The sequence below is a fragment of the Brassica rapa genome, chromosome A07 (genome assembly GCF_000309985.2).
Source record: "Brassica rapa cultivar Chiifu-401-42 chromosome A07, CAAS_Brap_v3.01, whole genome shotgun sequence".
Taxonomy (NCBI): Eukaryota; Viridiplantae; Streptophyta; class Magnoliopsida; order Brassicales; family Brassicaceae; genus Brassica; species Brassica rapa.
Window position 1 is genome coordinate 1,708,763 of NC_024801.2, and position 21,512 is coordinate 1,730,274.

At 36.8% G+C, this 21,512-nt stretch overlaps 5 protein-coding genes across 6 annotated transcripts; 3 read left to right on the forward strand and 2 right to left on the reverse strand.

The window, feature by feature from the left end:
- The first annotated feature begins 844 nt into the window (after window positions 1–844).
- LOC117126512 lies at window positions 845–5,158 on the forward strand. Of its 2 annotated transcripts, XM_033274749.1 has the most exons (17): window positions 845–976; window positions 1,062–1,109; window positions 1,187–1,255; window positions 1,344–1,418; window positions 1,515–1,583; window positions 1,651–1,800; window positions 1,891–1,962; window positions 2,041–2,112; window positions 2,179–2,313; window positions 2,412–2,480; window positions 2,574–2,660; window positions 2,738–3,097; window positions 3,181–3,609; window positions 3,745–3,998; window positions 4,086–4,167; window positions 4,292–4,676; window positions 4,773–5,158. In XM_033274749.1, the coding sequence occupies exons 1-17, from the start codon at window positions 863–865 to the stop codon at window positions 5,036–5,038; spliced, it is 2,736 nt and encodes a 911-aa protein (XP_033130640.1). In that variant the 5' UTR covers window positions 845–862; the 3' UTR covers window positions 5,039–5,158. The 2 variants fall into 2 exon arrangements, with proteins under 2 accessions (XP_033130640.1, XP_033130641.1); XM_033274750.1 differs by lacking the exons at window positions 1,651–1,800; window positions 1,891–1,962; window positions 2,041–2,112.
- Window positions 5,159–5,534: 376 nt separating this feature from the next.
- On the forward strand, window positions 5,535–7,129 carry LOC117126625. The gene is made up of 2 exons (XM_033275160.1): window positions 5,535–5,855; window positions 6,086–7,129. Exon 2 carries the CDS (start codon window positions 6,098–6,100, stop codon window positions 7,127–7,129), a length of 1,032 nt encoding a protein of 343 aa, XP_033131051.1. The 5' UTR covers window positions 5,535–5,855; window positions 6,086–6,097.
- On the forward strand, window positions 7,122–11,555 carry LOC117126514. The gene is made up of 11 exons (XM_033274752.1): window positions 7,122–7,469; window positions 7,600–7,683; window positions 7,764–7,868; window positions 7,950–8,048; window positions 8,130–8,579; window positions 8,654–8,710; window positions 8,781–8,861; window positions 8,936–8,992; window positions 9,084–9,301; window positions 9,388–9,469; window positions 9,602–11,555. Exons 1-11 carry the CDS (start codon window positions 7,146–7,148, stop codon window positions 9,782–9,784), a joined length of 1,740 nt encoding a protein of 579 aa, XP_033130643.1. The 5' UTR covers window positions 7,122–7,145; the 3' UTR covers window positions 9,785–11,555.
- A 1,698-nt stretch (window positions 11,556–13,253) lies between these two features.
- On the reverse strand, window positions 13,254–16,914 carry LOC103853859. The gene is made up of 3 exons (XM_033275414.1): window positions 15,859–16,914; window positions 15,603–15,764; window positions 13,254–15,508 (listed from the first exon to the last, which is right to left on the reverse strand). Exons 1-3 carry the CDS (start codon window positions 15,973–15,975, stop codon window positions 13,697–13,699), a joined length of 2,091 nt encoding a protein of 696 aa, XP_033131305.1. The 5' UTR covers window positions 15,976–16,914; the 3' UTR covers window positions 13,254–13,696.
- A 1,530-nt stretch (window positions 16,915–18,444) lies between these two features.
- On the reverse strand, window positions 18,445–19,194 carry LOC117126626 (secreted RxLR effector protein 161-like). The gene has a single exon (XM_033275161.1). It carries the CDS (start codon window positions 19,192–19,194, stop codon window positions 18,445–18,447), a length of 750 nt encoding a protein of 249 aa, XP_033131052.1.
- Window positions 19,195–21,512: the final 2,318 nt, after the last annotated feature.

Genomic DNA, 21,512 nt, shown 5'->3' on the forward strand with positions numbered 1-21,512 from the left:
CTCCTGAAGTCAATTCAAAACGCTGTCTGCGAATCATTTGGAGAATAAATCCAAATTTGAGTTGCAAGGTTATCCTCTAGTATTCCTTCTTTTGATACTAGAGTCGATTCCTTTGCTAAGAATAAGTTCAGTAAGTGTGGTACCAACAGTTGAGGTTCCTGGGCCGACTTACTTGTGTGAAAAATACACTGAGATAGAGAATCCATCACTTGATAGGGTTTTACAGGTTGAAGCTGATACAAAGGTAAGCTTTTCCAAGTATATGTTTCTCAGTTTATTTGGCTTCTTCTTTTTTTAATATGTTTCTCATTGGTCTTTTTTTGAAATATTCTCAGCTGAAGGTCCATTGCATACTACCTTCTATTCCTCATGATCCAGAAGATGATATCTCCATTGAAGACAAATATAGTGACGAGTGGAAACAGTGAAAGATGTAACAAAGAAAGGTACAAGATTACAGCCGATGACTGGGAAAATAGGTGTGTAGACACATTTGACACATTGGATGCTCTTATTCAAATGATGGCAAATAAGGAGACTGGCCAAGCTTCTACTCCGATTGATGAGGATTCAGTAAATGAAAAAGTGAACAGGATCATCACGGTAATGGAGGAGAATCTGAAGAGCATGAAGGATCGAATGTCATTACTGGAAGAAGAAAACATACATCTTAGAGCTCGTGTGTCAGAGTTGGAAGGAAACAGCAATGTTTTTCCCACTAACGTGACACAAAAGGTAAATTCTCAAAACATCTTCTTTTACATTTGCATTTTCAAGTATTTTTTGGAAGATCTTGTACATATTCTTGAATGCCTTCCTAATATTTGACAAACAGCGATCCAGTGGGACACCTTTATCTCCAATGTCTCACACGCAACCATCCAGTGGGACACCTTTATCTCCAATGTCTCACACGCAACCATCGAGTGAGACACCTTTATCTCCAATGTCTCAACAGCCTAATTTGACACATGAGGTATGTAACCAATAAATATTGTTGAGTTTTGAAGTAATATTTGGAAAGCTTTTGTACTTCTTGAATGCATTCCTGATTTTTGCAGGAGACAATGATTGAATCAGCTGCATCTCCAAAGTCTCAACAAAATGAGGTATATGCTCAAAAATTTTTAAGAAAATATTTGGAAATTCTTGTACAAAATCCTGAATGCCTTCCTGATTTTTGCAGGATTACACGCAATCATCGAGTGAGACGCCTTTATCTCCAATGTCTCAACAGCCTAATTTGACAAATGAGGTATGTAACCAATAAAATATTGTTGAGTTTTGAAGTAATATTTGGAAGCTTTTGTACATATTCTAGAATGCATTCTTGATTTTTGCAGGACACAATGAATGAATCAGATGATGAAACTCCTGCCCTTGATACTCAAGTATTCTCTCCTAATCTGACAAAAGAGGTATATGCTCAATGATATTGTTTTCACAGTTGGAGTTTACAAATTAGTTTTGGGTGATTTTTTTTTACATATAAAGGCTTTTCTGATTTTTGACAGAAAGAAACAGAAACGTCTACCGGTGAGAGGCCATCCAATCCTAATCAAGATGGAAAACCAGATGATGAGGTAATATTTATTCTAGAAATTATAGTTGAATGTATTCATGATGGCCATTCCTGATATTTTTTTGCAGATTGTGAGAGAGAAATTAACAAGTGAGTCACCTGCTAGTCAGAGTCAAGTTTTGCAGAAAGAAACAGTAGAAATGAATGAGACACCTTCTTCTCCAATAGCTCCAAAGAGTATTGAAACTCCCGTTTATACTCCAAGTCAGACTCAGCAGGTACATGGTCAAAAAAAATCTTGGATTTTTAAGTTAATGTTTGGAAGCTTTAGAACGTACTCTGGATTGACTTCGTGATAATTTTTACAGATTGAGAGAGAGCCATCGGATGACACGCCTGCCCTTGATACTCAAGTTTTTACTCCTAATCTGACAAAAGAGGTATATGCTCAATGACAGTTGGAGTTTACAATTAGTTTTGGGTGATTTACATATATAGACCTTTCTAATTTTTGGCAGAGGGAAACACAAACCTCTACTGATGAAACGCCACCCAAAACTAATCAAGGAGAAGGAAAACCAGATGATGAGGTAATATTTACTCTAGAAATTATAATTGAATGTATTCATGATGGCCTTTCCTGATATTTTTTGCAGATTGTGATTGAGTCACCTGCTGCTCAGACTCAAGTTTTGCAAAAAGAAACACTGGAAATGAATGAGACACCTTCTTCTCCAATATCTCCAAAGAGTATTGAGGCTCAAGTTTTTACTCCAATTCAGAAACAGCAGGTAAATGTTCAAAAAATCTTGGAGATTTCAAGTAATGTTTGAAAGCTTTTGTACGTGTTTTTGATCCCCTACCTGACTTTTTTTTGTTTTTTTTGCAGACGGTAACAGAGGAAACGTATGAGGCTACACAGCCATTGACTGAGATCATTTCAGCAAACAATAAAAAGGTAAGCATAGAAATGTCTTTCATAAGTACAACTTGAATTTTAAATTGTAGAAACTTCTTCATAACTACCTCTTTTATTTTACTGTTATTACAGGAGGATACACATGCTGTGCATTACAGACCTTCCTCTCCATTGTCTTCACTAATTGCACTAGTTATTGAAGAAAATAAGAATGCTTTGGTAAGAAGAAATATTTAAAATGTTTAGGTAATATTTTTCTATTCAACTAACTCTTACCATTTACTTTTGTCTTATAGAGTGAGACAGAAACTGCGACCCAATATTTTTCTACAAGTGAAGGAGAGCATTCACAATCAAGCAGAAAGAATCAAGCGGAAGAATATCTCAAGGATACTACAGAACCTACTACTGAGCTAGTTTCCACAGATGTTTCGAAGACACAGCCTCTTACTCCGCAAACACAGCACCTTCAGACAAGTGAGGGAGATCAATCCGATGAGACACCATCAGAGCAGAATCAAGCAGAAGAAAATCTCAAGGATACTACAGAACCTACTACTGAGCTAGTTTCCACATATGTTTCGAAGATGCCGCCTATTACTCAGCAAACAGAGCATCTTCAGACAAGTGCTATAGATTTTTCAGAAAAAAACGAGGTATGCATCGAGTATATTTGATCTTTAATTATTATTCTAACAATTTAAAACCGCTGATGTTACTGAATCTTCATTTTTAATAGGTTGAAGTAAGCAGGCTTCTAGCTCACTTTCAAATAGGCGCAGAGGTTGAAATTTTGTCTACTGATGACGAAATATGGTATCCAGGAAAGGTTGTTGATCTTAAACTGTGTGAAGGACTAGAGGAGCTGACAGTTGAGTACACGACACTCTTCACAGACCAACATAGACTTCAGAAACTTCAGGATACTATCACGGCTGACAAAATACGTCCTGCAACACCAACTAGTGACCAAAAATCCTTTGAGATGATGGATAAGGTAGAAGCCTTCTACAACAATGGCTGGAGCAGCGGACAAATTAGCATGGTACTTGGTGATAACACATACTCGGTGTGTCTCTATACTTCTATGGAAACTATTCTATTCAAACATTCAGATTTGCGAATTCATAGAGAATGGAAAGATGGAGTCTGGAAGATGGCAGATAAGGTAAATCATAACTAGAATTATACTTCACGTGAATTGTTTGATATACATACATTTTAGTTTCAGGAATGGTTTCCAGAAATTCCGATTGCAACAAATTTGATAATATTTTGCTTGGTGTCTATTGTTTGATTAAAGGTGAAGCCTGATAAGAAAAGGAAAGCTGCTGCCTCATCACAAAATTCAGGAATGGATAATGTTTTCCTAAGAAGGAGCGAGAGGGTGCCTAAACGATCTAGAGACACAAAAACTCCATTCAAGTCTGACAGAAATCCGGCTTTAACTGTAATACCTGAGATTATACCTGCAGTTGATCCGTTTTCAACTCCTGCGGAACATAAGCTTTCAAGGCTTCAAAATTGGATGACATTAAAGCCCGGCATGCATGAAACGTAAGCATGTTTCTGTCCTTGTCTATATATTCTTATATTTATGTATAAGAGGTTTGGTAATTCCTTTGAATCTTTAATCGACTGCAGGTCCCTATCAATCAATGATAATAAGATAAGGAAATCTTTCTTTCAAAGCATGGAAAATGCAAAAAAGGACCTTAAGAAAGAGGTAATTTGTTTACATATGTTCTTGCCTTGAGCTTTTTTTTTAAAAAAAAATTCAGGAAGGATTTGTTTAGTTTCAGGAAATTATATAGTAACAAATTAGATAATGTTTGCCTTTTTTTTTGCAGCACATTGATGGAGCCTTTGCAATGCTAAATTGCAGAAGAAATGAGAATGCTGCTTGGTTCCACAACTACAAGATTCCAAAGGCGTGCTTCCTACCTATGGAGTTCTTGCATTGCTTGCTCTCTGATGATTTGGCTTACAAGAAAGAAAAGGTCAAAGGTAAAAAGATTTTCAACGATTTATTTAAAGATACTGTGAGAGGGAAGGTATATCCAGAGAAGACATGGGGAGAAGATGTTGATGTTGTGTATGGGATTACTCTTGGAAAAAAAAGCAATGTCTGGATTGGGATGGAAATTCATTTGAAGAAGAAAAGAATCACAGTATATGATTGTTTTCAAAAGGAAAGCAACAGCATTGATATTCCTCAAGTGAAAAAGTTGGCAGGTATGTATAAACAATCTGTATTTGATGTATTCATCTGTTTCTTGGTTTGAAATATTCAACTGATTCTATCTTGATATTGATTTTTAAATATGACAGTGTTGATTTCTAATCTGCTGGTGGAATCTTCTGGTGATGAGGTAGATAAGGTGAAGATGATTCCATTTGAGATTGAGCAGGCACAAGGTTTACCCAAGACAAAACATCCTTTCAACTGTGGGATATTTCTTGTCAAGATTCTGGAGTGCCAGTCATTGAAGATAGGAGACATGACAAAGATTAATGATGACAATGCATTGGAGCTAAGGAGAACCTTGTCTTGTGAGATCTTCAACCAATTTGTGGATGAGAGCTTTGGGAAATGAGAATGATGCATGAAAACATTTTTTGTTTTAGTTAAGACTCGGTTTTAGTTATGACTGTTTATTTTGTTATGTTGTTGGCGTCTGGTTACATAAGAAAGATTGGAAGGATATCAAGTATTTTATTTGGGTATCATATATCTTGGAAGGTTAAAATATTGTTTCTGGATGGGTTTCCAGAAAAAAAGTTAAGTGTTTCAAATGTAAAAAAGAATGAAATGAGATTATATACTAAGGATTGGACATGTATATGGTAAGCTTAAAATTGTGATGTTTACAGACAACAAAAATTTAGAACCACAAAGGATCGAACCCAGAGGGAGAGAGTCTGCGTATTTGGATAGTGTGGGAGTTTAGCCACTAGGCCAAGAAGAATCATCTGTTATGGATTACATTTAATTTTATTTAACTCCAAACTGTAACACAAAAAAGAATTAAAATAGATTTTGAATCCACCACATATCGAACCCGGGGATAGAGAGACTTTTGAGTTATAAAAAGCCTTGGTTTAACCGCTGGTCTGAGGAGAATCATCTGTTAAAGAATATTACATAAGCATACTTAACCCAATTAATATAGGATAGGTTTCCAAAACAATACATTTCGATTGAAAAAAAACAAAACTCTTGCCGTCTCAACACTCTCGCCGTTTCAAACTTCTCGAATCTCACTCGTCTCCGCCTCTCGAATCTCTCTCTCATCTCCATATCTCTCGATCTCCGACGAAAACCCATCTCCAGAACTCTCTCTCTCTCGATCTTTTACGCGAGCTCTCTCTATTCTCCGAGAAAAACCATTTCTAGAGCTCTATCTCTTGAAGGTATGTTGCAGATTCAACCTTATGTGTGTTTTCTTTCTGAGAGATTGGTCTCCTGGTTTTTGCTTGTGTATAGACTTGCTCGTTTTAACCTAATATGATTCGTAGAATTCTAGTTCATGTGAAAGCATGTGTATAGACTTCGGGAAGGATTTGTATTTTTTTCAGGAAACCCTTCCTGAAAATTGGATTTTAATTAATTTAGACAAATAAAATTTTTCTTGTTTACGCAGGATAGAAACAAGATGGGAGATCCATTACCATTAAGACTAGCACTGCCTGAGCTGAGGTATCCGATTGGATCAGAGCCAGAGAAGACGATATCGATAAACCAACACTCGATAGTTGCTTATATCAAAACTGTTAAGGAAATTCTAGGAAATGATGAGTTCAACAGAATAAGAGGGACGTTTTTGGGACCGGTGATCAAGCTTGGAGAGAGGTCTTTGAAATTATCAGCTAAGATAGTGCACGCAGTTCTCACCAAAAGCATCAAGACAGTGAAGAGACACGAAGCATGGTTCCATTTTGGTGCTCAGCCAATGAGGTTCTCTATAAGAGAATTCCACATGGTGACTGGTTTGAAATGTAGTGGTGAAGCAAGAGAACCACGAGAGGGAACCGAGAAATTTAAGTGGGACTTCCTAAAAGGGCGTACTCATACAGTAAAGGACGTGGAGAAGCAGCTCAGAAACACAAGAGAAGATGCTTCTGATGAGAGATTCTGCCTTGCAATGCTCCTCCTGATTGAGAGCATACTACTACAGAAGAGCCTTCTCGACGGTGGCACAACTTTTACTTTGGATTATGTGAAAATAGCGCAGGATATGGATGTCTTGATGACATACCCATGGGGGAGAACAGCTTATAATTTGCTGTTAAAATCACTTCAGAGAGCTGTCGACAAAAGCCTCGACAAAAACAATTATGATTTGCAAGGGTTCCCTATGGCATTTCTTATATGGATACTTGAGTCAGTACCTTTGCTACAGTATGCATTCAGTCAAGTTGTTCCTATTCTGAGCGTTCAACCGTCTACCCCAATATTTTTGTGTGAGAAGTACCTTCAAATAGCTTCTCCACAGCTGATAGATGTTCTCCTAATTGAAATCAAAGATCATGTAAGTTTTTACATTATTTTTTTCTTGTTTCTGTTTTGCCTTATGATTCTCCATTTAAAAGCTAATTATTTTTATGGTTTCAGCTTAAGGTCACATGCATCCTACCTCCTATTTCTAATGATCCAGAAGATGATGTTTGCATGGAGACGAAGCTAATAAAGATCTGGATGACATGGCCGATTTATCCAAGAGAGGTTATAAGTTTAAAATTAGAGATTGGCGAAACATGTCAGTAGACCTATACGGTGCTAATGAAGAAATAAGAAGAGCATCTTTACTGTTTGGGAATGGAGGGATGAGTCAAGCTTCTACTTCGTATCAGGAGGAGTCTTTGGAATCAAAGATCAACAGAATCAGCGAGATGGTGGGAGATAATTTAAGGATCATGAACGATCGTTTGTGTTTGATTGAAAAAGACAGGAAACAGATTAAAGAACGTGTGACAAACCTAGAGAAACTACAAAGAGTTACTTCATATGAAACTCCAAACAATGAGGTAACTTTTTTTTCGGAAATTAAAATTAATGTTTATCTAGTTCTTGATTCAGTTTTGAGTTGTCAAGTAATTTTGGAAGATGTTATACATATTTAGGCTTGCCTTCCTAATTTTTGTTGTACTTGCACAGACTGACACAACTCCATTTCATGAGACGGCTTCCAGACAAGGTGAAGCCAATGCAGATCAAGCAGATGAACAACTTAACAATGAGGCAAGTATAATTTTGAAAACTGTTGGTATTTATAAAATTATGAATTTGGTACGTGTTCATAATCCCATTCCTGACATCAGGATACACGAGAGCCTATGAATGAGATCACGAAAGAGACACCTGGTTCTCCAATAGCTCAACAGAATATTGAGACTCCAGTCCTTACTCCAATTCAGACGCAGCAGGTACCTTCTTTAAAAAATTGGACTTTTCAAGTAATTTTTGGAAGCCCTTGTACGTGTTCATTCAACCATTCCTGAATTCAGGAGACTCACGAGCTTATGAATGAGATCATTTCACCAAACATTTCCGACACACAGCCAAATACCCGAGCTCGCAGAAATCTTTTAACAGAGCAAAATAAGGTATTACTTTCATTAAAACCTTTAATAAATACTCAGCAACTATCAAAATGACTGGATATCCTTGAATCTAAACCATCACAGGATGTAGAAAGCAGAGTTCAAAATCCCTTTGAGATCGGAGCAAATGTGGAGATTTCATCACAAGATGACAATACTTGTCATAAATGGTATCCAGGAAATGTGTTGGCAACATATTTGGTTGATGGGGTTGAGATGGTGAAAGTTGAGTACTTCGTCCCGTCTCTGGACGAAAAGAAGAGGAAAAGGAGTGTTGAGACACGTGTATCAATTGACAGAATACGTCCTCAACCACCACCTGAGAGATCTGGAGCGAAGAAAAGTTATGAGCTAATGCAGGACGTGGAGGCGTTCGACAATGGTGCCTGGTGCGCTGGAAAAGTTAAAGTCATTTTGTTTGATGGCTCGTGTTTTGTCTCTTTGAACAATTCTAAAGAACAAATTTACTTCCACCATTCTGAGATGCGAAAACCAAGAAAATGGGTAGATGGTGTTTGGGAGATGACAAAAAAGGTAAAACAAATGCCTTGGATCACTTGAATTGAAAAATAATGTCATTTGTTTAATATCTCGGTATTGATTTTCAGATGGAAGAAGAGCAGACGCAGAGTGTGAATCCAAGTGAAGGAGATGGTGATAAAAAGGTATGAAATATTTATACATCATACTAGGAATTAAGATATAAATGTATCTGAATTTTTGTCATTCAAAAAGGGGAAGGCGAAGGCTGTCGCTTGTAAGAAAAATGAAGCAGCTGGTCCATCAGAAGATGGTGTTGGGAAAATGGCAAAAGAGGTAATAAAAATGAATAAGATCCACTTGAATTGAAGTTCAGGTCAATAGTTTGATATATCGGTTTTGTTTCACAGATGGAAGTAAAGCAGGGTAAGAGTGTGAAACCAAGTCAAGACGATCATGCAAAAAAGGTATAAAAAATATTTTTACTTCATATTAGGAAGGCATTCAAGTATAAAGATAAAAACGATCCTGAATTTTTGTCTTTATTTTTAATTAAAGGGGAAGCCACATGTTGGTAAGAAGAAGAAAGCAAATGCTCAGCCAGTAGATTTGCTTCCTTTTCTACAGCGAGAAGAGAAGAGGCCAATACGACCTAGAAACCCTCCTATACCTGTAACACCTGAGGTAATCCTTCCAATTGATCCATTTGTGACACCTGAATTTCCTCGGTTTTCAAGGCTTGCACACTGGATGGATCTACGGGGCATATATCGTGTGTAAGCAACTTTTTGTCCTCGCATAAATATTCCTAATTTATTTTGTAAAAGTTTCGATTGATACTAGTTAATTTTATCAACTACAGACCGTTTTATATCAATGGAAAAGAAATTGAAAAAGAGTTCTTTCAAAAAATGGACGATGCAGAAAACAATCTCAACAAAGAGGTAATCAACACTCTGTTCTGTCTTCTATTTGATTGTGTCATATGTTTAGGAAGAGGTTGAGTTGAGCTATGCTAGATGTCCATGTTATAGCAGTTCTATATGAAGTTTCTAACTATATTGTTACATTGGCAGCACATAAATGTTGCATTTGAAATGCTAAATTGTAAGAGGGTTGAGCAAGGTGCTTGGTTCCGCAACAACAATCTTCCAGCAGCATGCTTTGTACCAGTCAAATTCTTAGAAGTGGTTGGGTACGCTTATGAATCTGTCAGGAAGCCACATAAGAAAAAAAAAAGTTATTGGAGGGCTGTGTAGGCGAACTTGTGAAAGGTTTAATACATCCAAAGAAGGTATGGCTGGAAGATGTTGATGTTATATATGGTGTCATTGAAGATAAGTTGAGCTGTCACTATATTGGGGTGGAGATACAATTGATGGACAACACAATCACACTCTTCCATTGTGGTCTTCCAAAAGCAAATATCAAACGTGCTCTTAATCAAATCCAAGAACTGGCAGGTAAAAATATTAGCTAATTTAGAAAATAAAAGTTTGTCACTTGCTGCTTGTGATTGTGATGCATTTTTACATATTCATTTTGTTGTCTGTTGGTGATTGATTTATTGTATAATTTTGGGTATTTATGACAGTGTTGATTAGTGCCATAAAGATGGAACTTCTTGGTGAAGAGGTTAATTTCGAAGATATCAGTCCATTTGAAGTTAAGTTTGCAGAAGGGCTTCCAAAGACAAAATTTCCATACAACTGTGGTATTTTTGTTGTGAAGATGCTGGAATGCAGGTCACTGGGATTGAAGAGCATGGCTAATATAAATGATGAAACTGCGATGGACTTACGAAGCAAGCTATGTTGTGAGATCTTCGACCAGTTTATGGATAAAGATTTCCAGGAAGGTCAAAGGAAGTGAAAATGTCATATTTGTTCTGTTTTCTACACTGTTTTTCTACTTTGATATTAATTATCCCTAACGTTTAAGTTTAAGTTTGTAATGAATTATCCCTAACGTTTTTTTCATTTAGATTGTTATTGAAAAATTTTTAGGATGTATTGATGAATTGTCAAATGCTTATGGTACTTTTAGGATGGGTTTCCAGAAAAAGAGTGAGAAAGCAAAATGCACCAAAGCCTAGCATATTCCTTTAAAGTTTACAAAAAAAATGAAAAAGAAAGTGATCCGATGTTGATTGAACTCGTGAACTCTCGAAAGATGAATCAAAGTGTGCAGCCGCTGTGCCAAGGGTGTTATACTTGCCAAAAGATATAATAAAACGATAATAACTTGTAACTTTTGAATATTTAATTAAAAACAGAAAAAAGTGAAAATATACACAACGGGAATCGAACACGGCTTATTGTGTGATAAGGGTACACTAAGAGTAGAAGGGCTTGCCACTAGGCTATGGTGGATATTCGATATCAGAGTAAATGTGAACTTATTTATTCACAGACGATAGATTTATATGATCTGGATATCATTTTAAGTATTCAGGATAGCTTTCCAAAAACAAATTCCTTTAAAGTTTACAAAAAAAAAATGAAAAAGAATGTGATCTGATGTTGATTGAACTCGTGAACTCTCGATAGATTAATCCAAGTGTGCAGCCGTTGTACCAAGGGTCTTATACTTGCCAAAAGCTACAATAAAACGAAAATAACGTTTGAATATTTAATTAAAAACAAAAAAAAATGTGAGTATACACAACGGGGATCGAACACGACTTATTGTGTGATAAGGGTACACTAAGAGTAGAAGGGCTTGCCACTAGGCTACGTTGGATATTCGATAACAGAGTAAATGTGAACTCATTTATTCACAGACGATAGATTTATATAATCTGGATATCATTTTATGTATTCAGGATGGCTTTCCAAAAACAAATAAGCAAATCAGATAACCAAGTTATAAGAACACTAGGCCAAACCATTACAAAATAGTGAAAAACATTGAACAAGTTTTTTATTTAGGTTGTTAATTGAAGAAACAACACAAGAGAAACAAAAGTGCTTATTCATTTAAAATAAAAACTGAAAATCAAACATAATGTGGTCCTTAAAAACATAAAAAGAGAAGACGATAACATGAAATTACTCATGATGGAGCCAACTTTCGCCAAGTTTATCCCAATCAGGGACTTTGACCTTCACATCAGCAAGCATTCCTTCCGCTTCCGAGTGCTCTTCTTTGAGTTTCTCCAACTCAGCAGTTAAATCAAATTTTCCATCAGCTTTGATAATATCTTCAAGCAACTCGATTTGGACAGCAATTGAATTTGCTTTGCTGGATGCAAGATTCCAATCATTCTCAGATAGCCTGTATTCGTTGGACAAACGAAGAAGAGCCCTGTAATGTTCCACAGTTTCCTTCTTCCCCTTCTTGAAACCTTCGGCGGCATCACATCCGTAAACCTCCTCTATGGGACGCTTCATCATCTTCTTTGAACTTCCTTCCATTGAAACTTTGTCCTGCAACAAAATCGAAACTAAGATGTTACGATAAAATAGAAATAGAAAAAAGTTCATGAATTGAATGGAAAATGAGAAAAATCGAAAACTAACTTGTATTGCAAAAGGATATATCAAGCGAAATGAAGTGAGTGAATAAAAGGTCTGATATCGTCCCTTATATTTATAGAACAAAAAGGAACTCTTCGATTATTGAAGTCAGTTAAAATAAACTCTTGATTATTGTGGAACTCTTCGATTATTGAAGTCAGTTACTGAAATAACCAATCATATAACACCCAATCTTGACGAAAAGAAACTCTTCGGTTACTGAGTTACATGATGTCGTTTGGAAGAGACTCTTCGATTCCTGAGATATATGTTTGAACAAAAAAAAAAAAATCACCCATTACTCGTAGGAGAGTCGAACCCGGGTCGATCAAATGTTTCGGTATCATAGGTTTCGTGGTTTAGCCGCTAGGCTGAGGAGAATCATCTGTTAGTTGCTTCCACATAATTGAATTTACCCATACAATTTATAGTATAATACATTGGAAAGATCTTTGATAGTTCAGGATGGGCTTCCGATTGCGACAAATGTGATTCCTGAGATATATGTTTGAACAAAAAAAAAAAATCACCCATTACTCGTAGGAGAGTCGAACCCGGGTCGATCAAATGTTTCGGTATCATAGGTTTCGTGGTTTAGCCGCTAGGCTGAGGAGAATCATCTGTTAGTTGCTTCCACATAATTGAATTTACCCATACAATTTATAGTATAATACATTGGAAAGATCTTTGATAGTTCAGGATGGGCTTCCGATTGCGACAAATGTGATTCCTGAGATATATGTTTGAACAAAAAAAAAAAAATCACCCATTACTCGTAGGAGAGTCGAACCCGGGTCGATCAAATGTTTCGGTATCATAGGTTTCGTGGTTTAGCCGCTAGGCTGAGGAGAATCATCTGTTAGTTGCTTCCACATAATTGAATTTACCCATACAATTTATAGTATAATACATTGGAAAGATCTTTGATAGTTCAGGATGGGCTTCCGATTGCGACAAATGTGATTCCTGAGATATATGTTTGAACAAAAAAAAAAAATCACCCATTACTCGTAGGAGAGTCGAACCCGGGTCGATCAAATGTTTCGGTATCATAGGTTTCGTGGTTTAGCCGCTAGGCTGAGGAGAATCATCTGTTAGTTGCTTCCACATAATTGAATTTACCCATACAATTTATAGTATAATACATTGGAAAGATCTTTGATAGTTCAGGATGGGCTTCCGATTGCGACAAATGTGATTCCTGAGATATATGTTTGAACAAAAAAAAAAAAATCACCCATTACTCGTAGGAGAGTCGAACCCGGGTCGATCAAATGTTTCGGTATCATAGGTTTCGTGGTTTAGCCGCTAGGCTGAGGAGAATCATCTGTTAGTTGCTTCCACATAATTGAATTTACCCATACAATTTATAGTATAATACATTGTATATTACAAAAGTTGGATGTTACAAAAGTTGGATGGGATTCCAGAATAGTTGAATATTACTGTGTTTTTTTCTAGCAAAGAAGTTTAAACTAAAAATTGAAATGAGATCAAAAGATAATGTTGTATATTACAAAAGTTGTAAGAAATCATACTTATTCAGGATAGGGTTCCAAAAGAAAAAATGTATATGGTCTTGTGCATATCATGTAACCATCAAATAGCCAAACATCCAAATAATAATCGATAAAAATGTAAAAATGTAGAACTTCATCCTATAGGCCTCTGGCATGTGATCTTGTTGTGCCCTCCTGTGCCACATCTGCTGCACTTGTGGGACTGAGATTTAGATCCAGGAACCCCAAACTCGCCAACGGATCTCTTTCTCTTTGTAGGAGGGCGTCCACTTTTCTTTTTGGTAGCTGGAGGTGGGCAAGACAGTTCATCAATATTCTCTGGATAGGTGGACGTTGACAACTCTCCACCAGGATGTATGCTTTCAGCATAAGCTTTAGCCCACGTTTCTGTCAAGTGAGAAGCATCAACAAAACGGTTTTCATCTCTCTTGATATGCTTAGCAGCAGCGATGGCATGGATGCAGGGGATCTTGTCAATGTCGAAAACATTACATGTGCAATGCCGCTTCTCCAAGTCAACAACAAACTTCATTGTTTCATTCTTCACCTCAAACTCGCTTCGATCAACTTGATACACATTCAACAACATTGCGGCCCCTAACCTAGATACCAATTTCTGAACAACTTTTGGAGTAACCAGGTGCTTATGTTTCGCAGCCGCTTCGCGTCGCTCAAAAAACCAAGTGGTCATCGTCAATCTGATAGTTTCAAGGAGAGAGATAATGGGCAACTCACGAGGCATCTTCAACATAGAATTGAGAGACTCTGCAATGTTGGTAGTCATGATATTATACCTGTTCGCAGGCGCATAGCTTCGTGCCCACTTCCTAAAATCAGACTCTTCCAGATACTTAGCCAATTCAGGACATTTATCCTTTATGTCCTTGAAGATTAACCAGAACTCGTGACACGTATAGGCATCAGCAGCGCTTTCCACCAGAGGTAGCAACCCAGTCTTCGCATATGTAGGAGTGATGTTGCGGAGCAGATGGATCCTGCAAATTCCATGGTGAGATAAGGGATATACATCCTCCAACGCTGAAGAAATGGAGTTAGCCCTGTCTGATACAAAAACAAGATCCGAAGCGTCCGGGATCTTCTGGCTCAAACCTCTAAAGAACCATTTCCAAGAGGCGCCGTTTTCTGCGTCAACCACTGCAAAGGCGAGAGGATATAGATGATAATTCCCATCTTGAGCACAAGCTGCCAATAAAGTCCCATTGAATTTTCCCTTCAGAAATGTACCATCTACTGCAATAACTCTCCTCATCAATGAAAATCCCCTTATCGATGGACCAAAAGCCACAAATGCATACTTGAACTTTCCTGCAGCATCAACATGTTGATAAGTCAAGGAACCAGGGTTTGTTTCTGTGATTTTATACAACCACCTAGACAAATTGTAATAGCTGTCTTCAGGAGTCCCTCTAACCAAAATCTGAGCTTCTTCTCTCACTCTCCAAGCTTGTTTGTAATTGATGTGAACACCATGCAGCATCCTGACCTGTTCAATGATCTGTTTCGGTTTGAGACCTTCCTTTTTTTCTCCATAATTGCTGGAAATCAAAGAACCCAACAACTTTGCAGATGCTTGTCTGTGGTTGGCTTTCCTGTGTGTTGTATCGCATGTATGCTCATGAACATACTTTTTAACAACGAAAAAATCTGAAACAGGTAGCTTGATAGCACGCATCCTCCACGTGCAATTTTCATCAACACAACTCAAAAGCACTCTTGACTTGTTAGAAGAGACAGTCTTGTACTCAAACTTCCACTCTAAAGCCCATTTCTTCATCCTCAACATCAACTCTCTCTTTGTCTTAAAATAGCTATTCACCTTAATATCGCCAGCTACTCTCGTGTTTGGTGAAAGTCCAATATGGACAGGGCTAAAATCCGGAAGAGCATTCAGAGGAACTGTAGAAACACCTTCATATAGAAAACTCTGCAAAAGTCAAGTAGTTCTGTAAGGCATAATACTTGATTATGAAGCATATCATGCAAACACAAACAGAAAAAGGGAATTAGGGACAATGTACCTGTTTTTCACTCTGCACAGTAGGAAGAATCACTGGATTGGCATTCAATGGAACAGTAGAAGCAAATGTATCAGAAGCTTGAATGTTACAGCTAGCTGAATCAGTACTAAAATCCGGAAGAGCATTCAGAGGAACTGTAGAAACACCTTCATATAGAAGACTCTGCAAAAGTCAAGTAGTTTTGTAAGGCATAGTACTTGATTATGAAGCATATCATGCAAACACAAACAGAAAAAGGGAATTAAGGACAATGTACCTGTTTTTCACTCTGCACAGTAGAAAGAATCGCTGGATTGGCATTCAATGGAACAGTAGAAGCAAATGTATCAGAAGCTTGAGTGTTACAGCTAACTGGATCAGTACTAACCTGCATAAGTCAAGTAGTTCTGTAAGGCATAATACTTGGTTATGAAGCATATCCTGAAAAGTCTAAGAAAAAATCATACGACGGAGAGACGACGACGACGACGACGGAGAGACGAGAAGAAGAAGCGATGAAACGAGGACGGCGACAAATTGATTTCAAATTTGTTTTTTAAATTAGTTAAAGAAGGGGGCATAAGGGTAAATTGCCCCTTTAATGAAACCTATTTTTGTGAATTCTGATCCTGAGTGCTAGTTTGGGGAGGAAAACTTCATTTAGTGTTCTTTGTGTCATTTTCTCTTTTATTTTGGTCATAAAACCTATTTTAGGATCTTTTGATAGATTTAACCTTACTAAAATCCATACAATACGATCAAATTAAAATGAGCTAATTAATAAAATTAAAGTTGAGCTGGATTTTGCTAATCTTAATGTTAACCTAGCCCACCAAACAGTAACTAGGAAAAAGTTGTTAACAATAACGTTTCGAAAAAACCTTAGATTCTTTTTTGAGCAACCAAGGACTACATTAATTTAAGAGGAAGTTTAATACAGAACTAGATTTTGATCCGCGCTTGAGAAGCGCGGATATTTTTTTGGTATTAAAAAATAATTATGTTGCATCAATTTAGGAAAAATAATTAAGTTGCATCAATTTAGGAACAACCAAAATAACTAACTATATAATGTATAAAAAGATAACTTTACATAAATAAGATTTATTAAGTTTCTAATGAATAGGTCCAACAACCTTTTATAAGTAGATTTCTTAGAAATCCTTCCCTTTTAATAGTATAGATACCACTAAGGAGAGTGAAGAGCTGACTTCACAAGACGATCAACAACAGAGTTTTGATCTCTCGGAATAAGAGAAAACATAATGAAATCAAACAAGTGGGATAAGCACTCGACATCCATGAAAACTCACAGAGCTCCATCGAATACAACTTCAAGTGTAAAGCTCTGATAAGCTCTTGAAAATTGGATCTAATCCAGATGTTTTTGGCAGAAGAGGTCCTTGCAGCAGTAACAACTTCTCTCAAAGCCAGAGCTTCATCGAATAGCGGTGATGAGACGTTGGGACAGCAAAAAACCCTTCAATTAATATTCTAGTAGGTGCGGAATGTGATTATTAGTTTCGTTATTTTTTAATAAGAAAACATTAATCTGTTTAATCTGGATATCGGTTCGATTTTAGATTAATTTATGTTTTTAATCTCCTAAAATATAACAATCATTTTATATCAATATTTATTAAGTTTATTCGGTTAAAATGTTTGATGTTTTTGGGTTTTTTTCCTGTGATAATCAAAAATAACTATTATTTGTTTGTTTTCATGTTATGAATCTTAGATAGTTGTGATGTCGAATCAATGGTTTCATATATAGTTTCTAAACGGATAATAGTTAAAAAAGAAAAAAAAAATTAAGACAAATCATTTTTACTACAATTTGATCGATAGTGAAAAAACATTAAGAAAAATAATATTTTAACTTCCAAAAAGTTAGATATTTCAGTTGTGGTAAATACTTAGTTATAAGGTGCTCACGTCAATGTGCACATGTATGTGTATGTACAAGTATATAAAGATGGTTGATAAATATACAAAGATACTGTTAATTAATATTAAATGACATTTTTTTTCAAAATAATACATGAAAAATAAAATTCTTAAAATAAAATTATTTAAAAATAAAAATATTATAAAATTTATATAAACTATAATATATAACTTATATATAATTCTTTAAATATATGTATATATATATATGCATATAACGAATCAAATTGGATATCCGTTCCTATAAATATTGATATGTGTGATTTGCTTCTTTTTTTACGGATATTGCATTTTAGTATTTGATTTGCTTCGTAGAGTAACGGATATCTGGATTTTTCGGTCCGAATCAAAACGGATAACGAATCGAATCAAAATTTATGAATAATTTGTCCAACTCTATTCGTAAACAGTAAAAATAACGTAAAGAAGAACCATGCATGTGAGTTTTATATTAAAAAAATGTAAAGTACATAGTGTAAATATATTTATGTAGAGTTTGGCTCAGAAGCTCTTTATATGTGACATGTGTCCATTTAATTGTGAACGCATTTATTACAATGCTTCTACACATGACATGTGTCCAGTTTAGTGTGAACGCATTTATTACAATGCTTATCTTTTAATATATAAGGGATGATCACCTTGGTGAGGGTTTTTAAAGTCGCAGAATCTAAACTTGGTATGATCGTATGAACACAAACTTAATAAAACTCTTGCTTTGTCTTATTAATCTTTCTTAACTTTCTTCTTCTTTTCTTGTGTCTCTTTATATAGGCAATAGAAACCTTAACTTTCTCCTATTACATATTGATCTAGGAATCTTATCTTTAACTTATCTTAATCCTAAATCTAATAGATTTTGTTATTCATCTTTCCTTTTTATGAATAACTTGTTTCCTAAGCTTTCTCTTGAAGCTTATCCAACATTCTCCCTTCTAAGCTTCAAGCCATTTTCTTGAACTTGAATCAAGTCTTTCATCTCCTTGAATTTGATCTTGGCTAAAGCTTTAGTTAGGATATCTGCTTTCTGCTTCGTCCCGGCCACATGCTCCACGTCTATCAGTCCTCGTTCCACGCACTCCCTAATGAAATGAAACCGCTTATGAATGTGCTTACTTCTTCGGTGAAACACAGGGTTCTTAGCCAAAGCAATGGCCGATTTGTTATCAACCCTTATCACTGTCTTCTTTTCTTCACTTCCGGTTATCTCACTCATAAGTTCTTGCAGCCAAATTGCTTGTTTCGTAGCTTCTGTAGCTGCCATGTATTCTGCCTCACATGATGACAAAGCTACTACTTCCTGTTTCTGAGAGCACCAGCTGATAGGCGTTTCTCCAATACAAAATATGTACCCTGTTGTGCTCTTTCCATCATCCGGGTCTGTGTTGTGACTACTATCACTGTATCCACTTAGTTTCTGCTTCCTTTCACGCTTATACTCAAAACCATAGCTTAGAGTTCCCTTTAGATACCTTAAGACCTGCTTCAATGCGTTCCCATGTGATTCTCGAGGTGATTGCATATACCTGCTTAGAATTCCAACTGAGAATGCCATGTCTGGTCTTGTATGCATCAGATACCTTAAGCATCCTATTCTTCTCCGATACTGAGTGGAGTCGATTTCTGCTTCTTCCAAGGACTTCGACATTTGTAACCCAAACTCCATCGGAATATGAGTTAGATTACAACTATCCATGCCTGCTTCTTCTAAACACGTTTTGCATATGCTTCTTGGCTTATGGTTATACCATTCGGTCCTTGCTTAACTTCGATGCCAAGATAGTATGTAAGTAATCCGAGATCAGACATCTCAAATTTCTTAGCCATTGCTTCTTTAAACTCTTTAACAGCAGACGTAGAGCTCCCTGTCATGAACAAATCATCAACATACGTCGCAACAATGAGTACTAGTTTACCTTCTTGCTTACGGTAAACAGAGCACTCCTTTGAGCATCTTGAAAGACCGAGGCCTTTTAGGATTTGATCCAGCTTTGTGTTCCAAGCACGAGGCGCTTGTCTCAACCCATATAGAGCTTTGGATAGTTTGAAAACTTTGTGTTCTTCTCCCTTCTTTTCAAGCCCTTCCGGTTGAGACACATAGACTTCTTCATTTAGTTCACCATGTAAGAATGCTGTTTTCACATCTAGATGGTGAATTTCCCAACCCTGAGCAGAAGCTAGACTAATAAGTAATCATATCGTCTCGATCCTTGCCACTGGTGCGAAGACTTCTTCATAGTCTATGCCAAGTTCTTGCACATATCCTTTTGCGACAAGTCTTGCTTTAAACTTGTTGATAGTACCATCTGCATTCTTCTTTACCTTAAAGATCCATTTTAGACCAATGATTTTTACTCCATGCGGCTTACTGACCAGAGTCCATGTCTTGTTTTTGTTGATTGACTCTATCTCCTCCTTACATGCTTTTATCCAACGGGCATATCTCTTTGCTTCTTGATATGTCGAGGGCTCATCATCGATAGATAGTAGTAGCATAGCACCTTCAATCTCGGCAATCAATACATAATCTTCCAAGTACTTAGGTGTATTCACTTGTCGAGATGATCTTCTTGGACCCGTCTCAATGCTTGGTTCTGTTTCCTCTGTTTCCGCATTATCACCTTGATGTTGTACTTCGTCTTCGGTAACATCTTGCTGAGCTTCAACAGTATAAGAACCATTACCATCATCATGACTTGAACCCCAAGTCATGCTAAAGTTTCCGGATTCTGTCTCTTCTTGCTCATGCTCTTTCTTCCAGTTCCAGCATGCTTCTTCATTGAATATGACATCTCGACTTACAACTGCCCTTCTCGTACTTGGGTTGTATAGACGATAGGCTTTTGAACCAGGTTCAATGCCTAAGTGAACCAAAGTCACCGACCTGTCATCTAGTTTCTTCGTATGAACAGAATCCACCTTAGTATGTGCAATGCAACCAAACACACGTATGTGTCCAATACTCGGTTTTCTTCCTCTTAAACTTTCGTATGGAGTTTGGTCCTTCAATGCACGAGTAGGAACACGGTTTATCAAATATGTTGCGTGCCTTACAGCTTCTCCCCACATGTAGTTAGGTACTTTCATGGCTTTTAACATGCTTCGCGTCATCTCCATTAGAGTTCGGTTTCTTCTTTCGACAACTCCGTTCTGTTGAGGAGTATACGGAGCTGTCAAGTGTCTCTTAATGCCATTGACGTTGCAGAAATCTTGAAATTCGTTTGATGTAAACTCCCCTCCTCTATCCGTACGGAGAGTTACTATCTTCTTGTTAACTTCCTTTTCCACAAGAGCCTTGAATATCTTGAATCTCTCAAACGCTTCACTTTTGTCTTTGAGTAAGATAGACCACATGTACCTCGTACAATCATCAATAATGACGAATATGTACCTGTTTTGAGATAATGTTGCCGGACTTATCGGACCACATAGATCAGCATGCAATAGTTCTAATGCATTAGATGATCTATATGTTGTGGATGAGGGGAAGGGATATCGGGTTTGCTTGCCGACTAGACAAGAGTCACATATCTTCTTTTCTTCTGTGATCTCAGGTAAACCGTAAACCATCTCCTTTGTTGCCATTGTCTTGATCGTCTTGAAACTTATGTGACCAAGTCTTGCGTGCCATCTCCATGGTTCTTCCCTTAACCGTGTGAGTAAGCATGTTGGTTTCCCAACTTGCAACGAGATTTTGTAGAGTCTGTTAGGTGACCTTAAGACTTTGACCAGTAGACGTCCACTAGGATCCCGTAAAGTGAGATAGTTGTCCCTCATCCTCACGTCGCAGCCTTGCTCTGTGACTTGTCCTAAGCTCAATATATTACTTTTGAGCTCAGGTATGTAGTAGATATCCTTTAATAGCTGTTGTTCTCCTGTCTTTGCTTCAAAGAGAATAGAGCCTCTCCCGTTGATATCAACATACGATCCGTCTCCAAACTTGACTTTACCTTTTACGTTTTCGTTAAGTTCAGTAAAGAAAGA

Excerpts from the sequence above, each read along its gene's own strand:
- LOC103853859 (XM_033275414.1), bottom strand. The coding sequence starts at position 15,975 with ATGCAGGTTAGTACTGATCCAGTTAGCTGTAACACTCAAGCTTCTGAT. Across the intron at positions 15,765-15,858 it reads CTGTGCAGAGTGAAAAACAG|AGTCTTCTATATGAAGGTGT; the intron begins GTACATTGTCCT and ends TGACTTTTGCAG. Across the intron at positions 15,509-15,602 it reads CTGTGCAGAGTGAAAAACAG|AGTTTTCTATATGAAGGTGT; the intron begins GTACATTGTCCC and ends TGACTTTTGCAG.
- LOC117126626 (XM_033275161.1), bottom strand. The coding sequence starts at position 19,194 with ATGGAGTTTGGGTTACAAATGTCGAAGTCCTTGGAAGAAGCAGAAATC.
- LOC117126514 (XM_033274752.1), top strand. The coding sequence starts at position 7,146 with ATGGCCGATTTATCCAAGAGAGGTTATAAGTTTAAAATTAGAGATTGG. Across the intron at positions 7,470-7,599 it reads ATGAAACTCCAAACAATGAG|ACTGACACAACTCCATTTCA; the intron begins GTAACTTTTTTT and ends GTACTTGCACAG. Across the intron at positions 8,862-8,935 it reads TTGGGAAAATGGCAAAAGAG|ATGGAAGTAAAGCAGGGTAA; the intron begins GTAATAAAAATG and ends TTTGTTTCACAG.
- LOC117126512 (XM_033274749.1), top strand. The coding sequence starts at position 863 with ATGTCTCACACGCAACCATCCAGTGGGACACCTTTATCTCCAATGTCT. Across the intron at positions 1,419-1,514 it reads CTCCTAATCTGACAAAAGAG|AAAGAAACAGAAACGTCTAC; the intron begins GTATATGCTCAA and ends GATTTTTGACAG. Across the intron at positions 1,584-1,650 it reads ATGGAAAACCAGATGATGAG|ATTGTGAGAGAGAAATTAAC; the intron begins GTAATATTTATT and ends ATTTTTTTGCAG.
- LOC117126625 (XM_033275160.1), top strand. The coding sequence starts at position 6,098 with ATGGGAGATCCATTACCATTAAGACTAGCACTGCCTGAGCTGAGGTAT.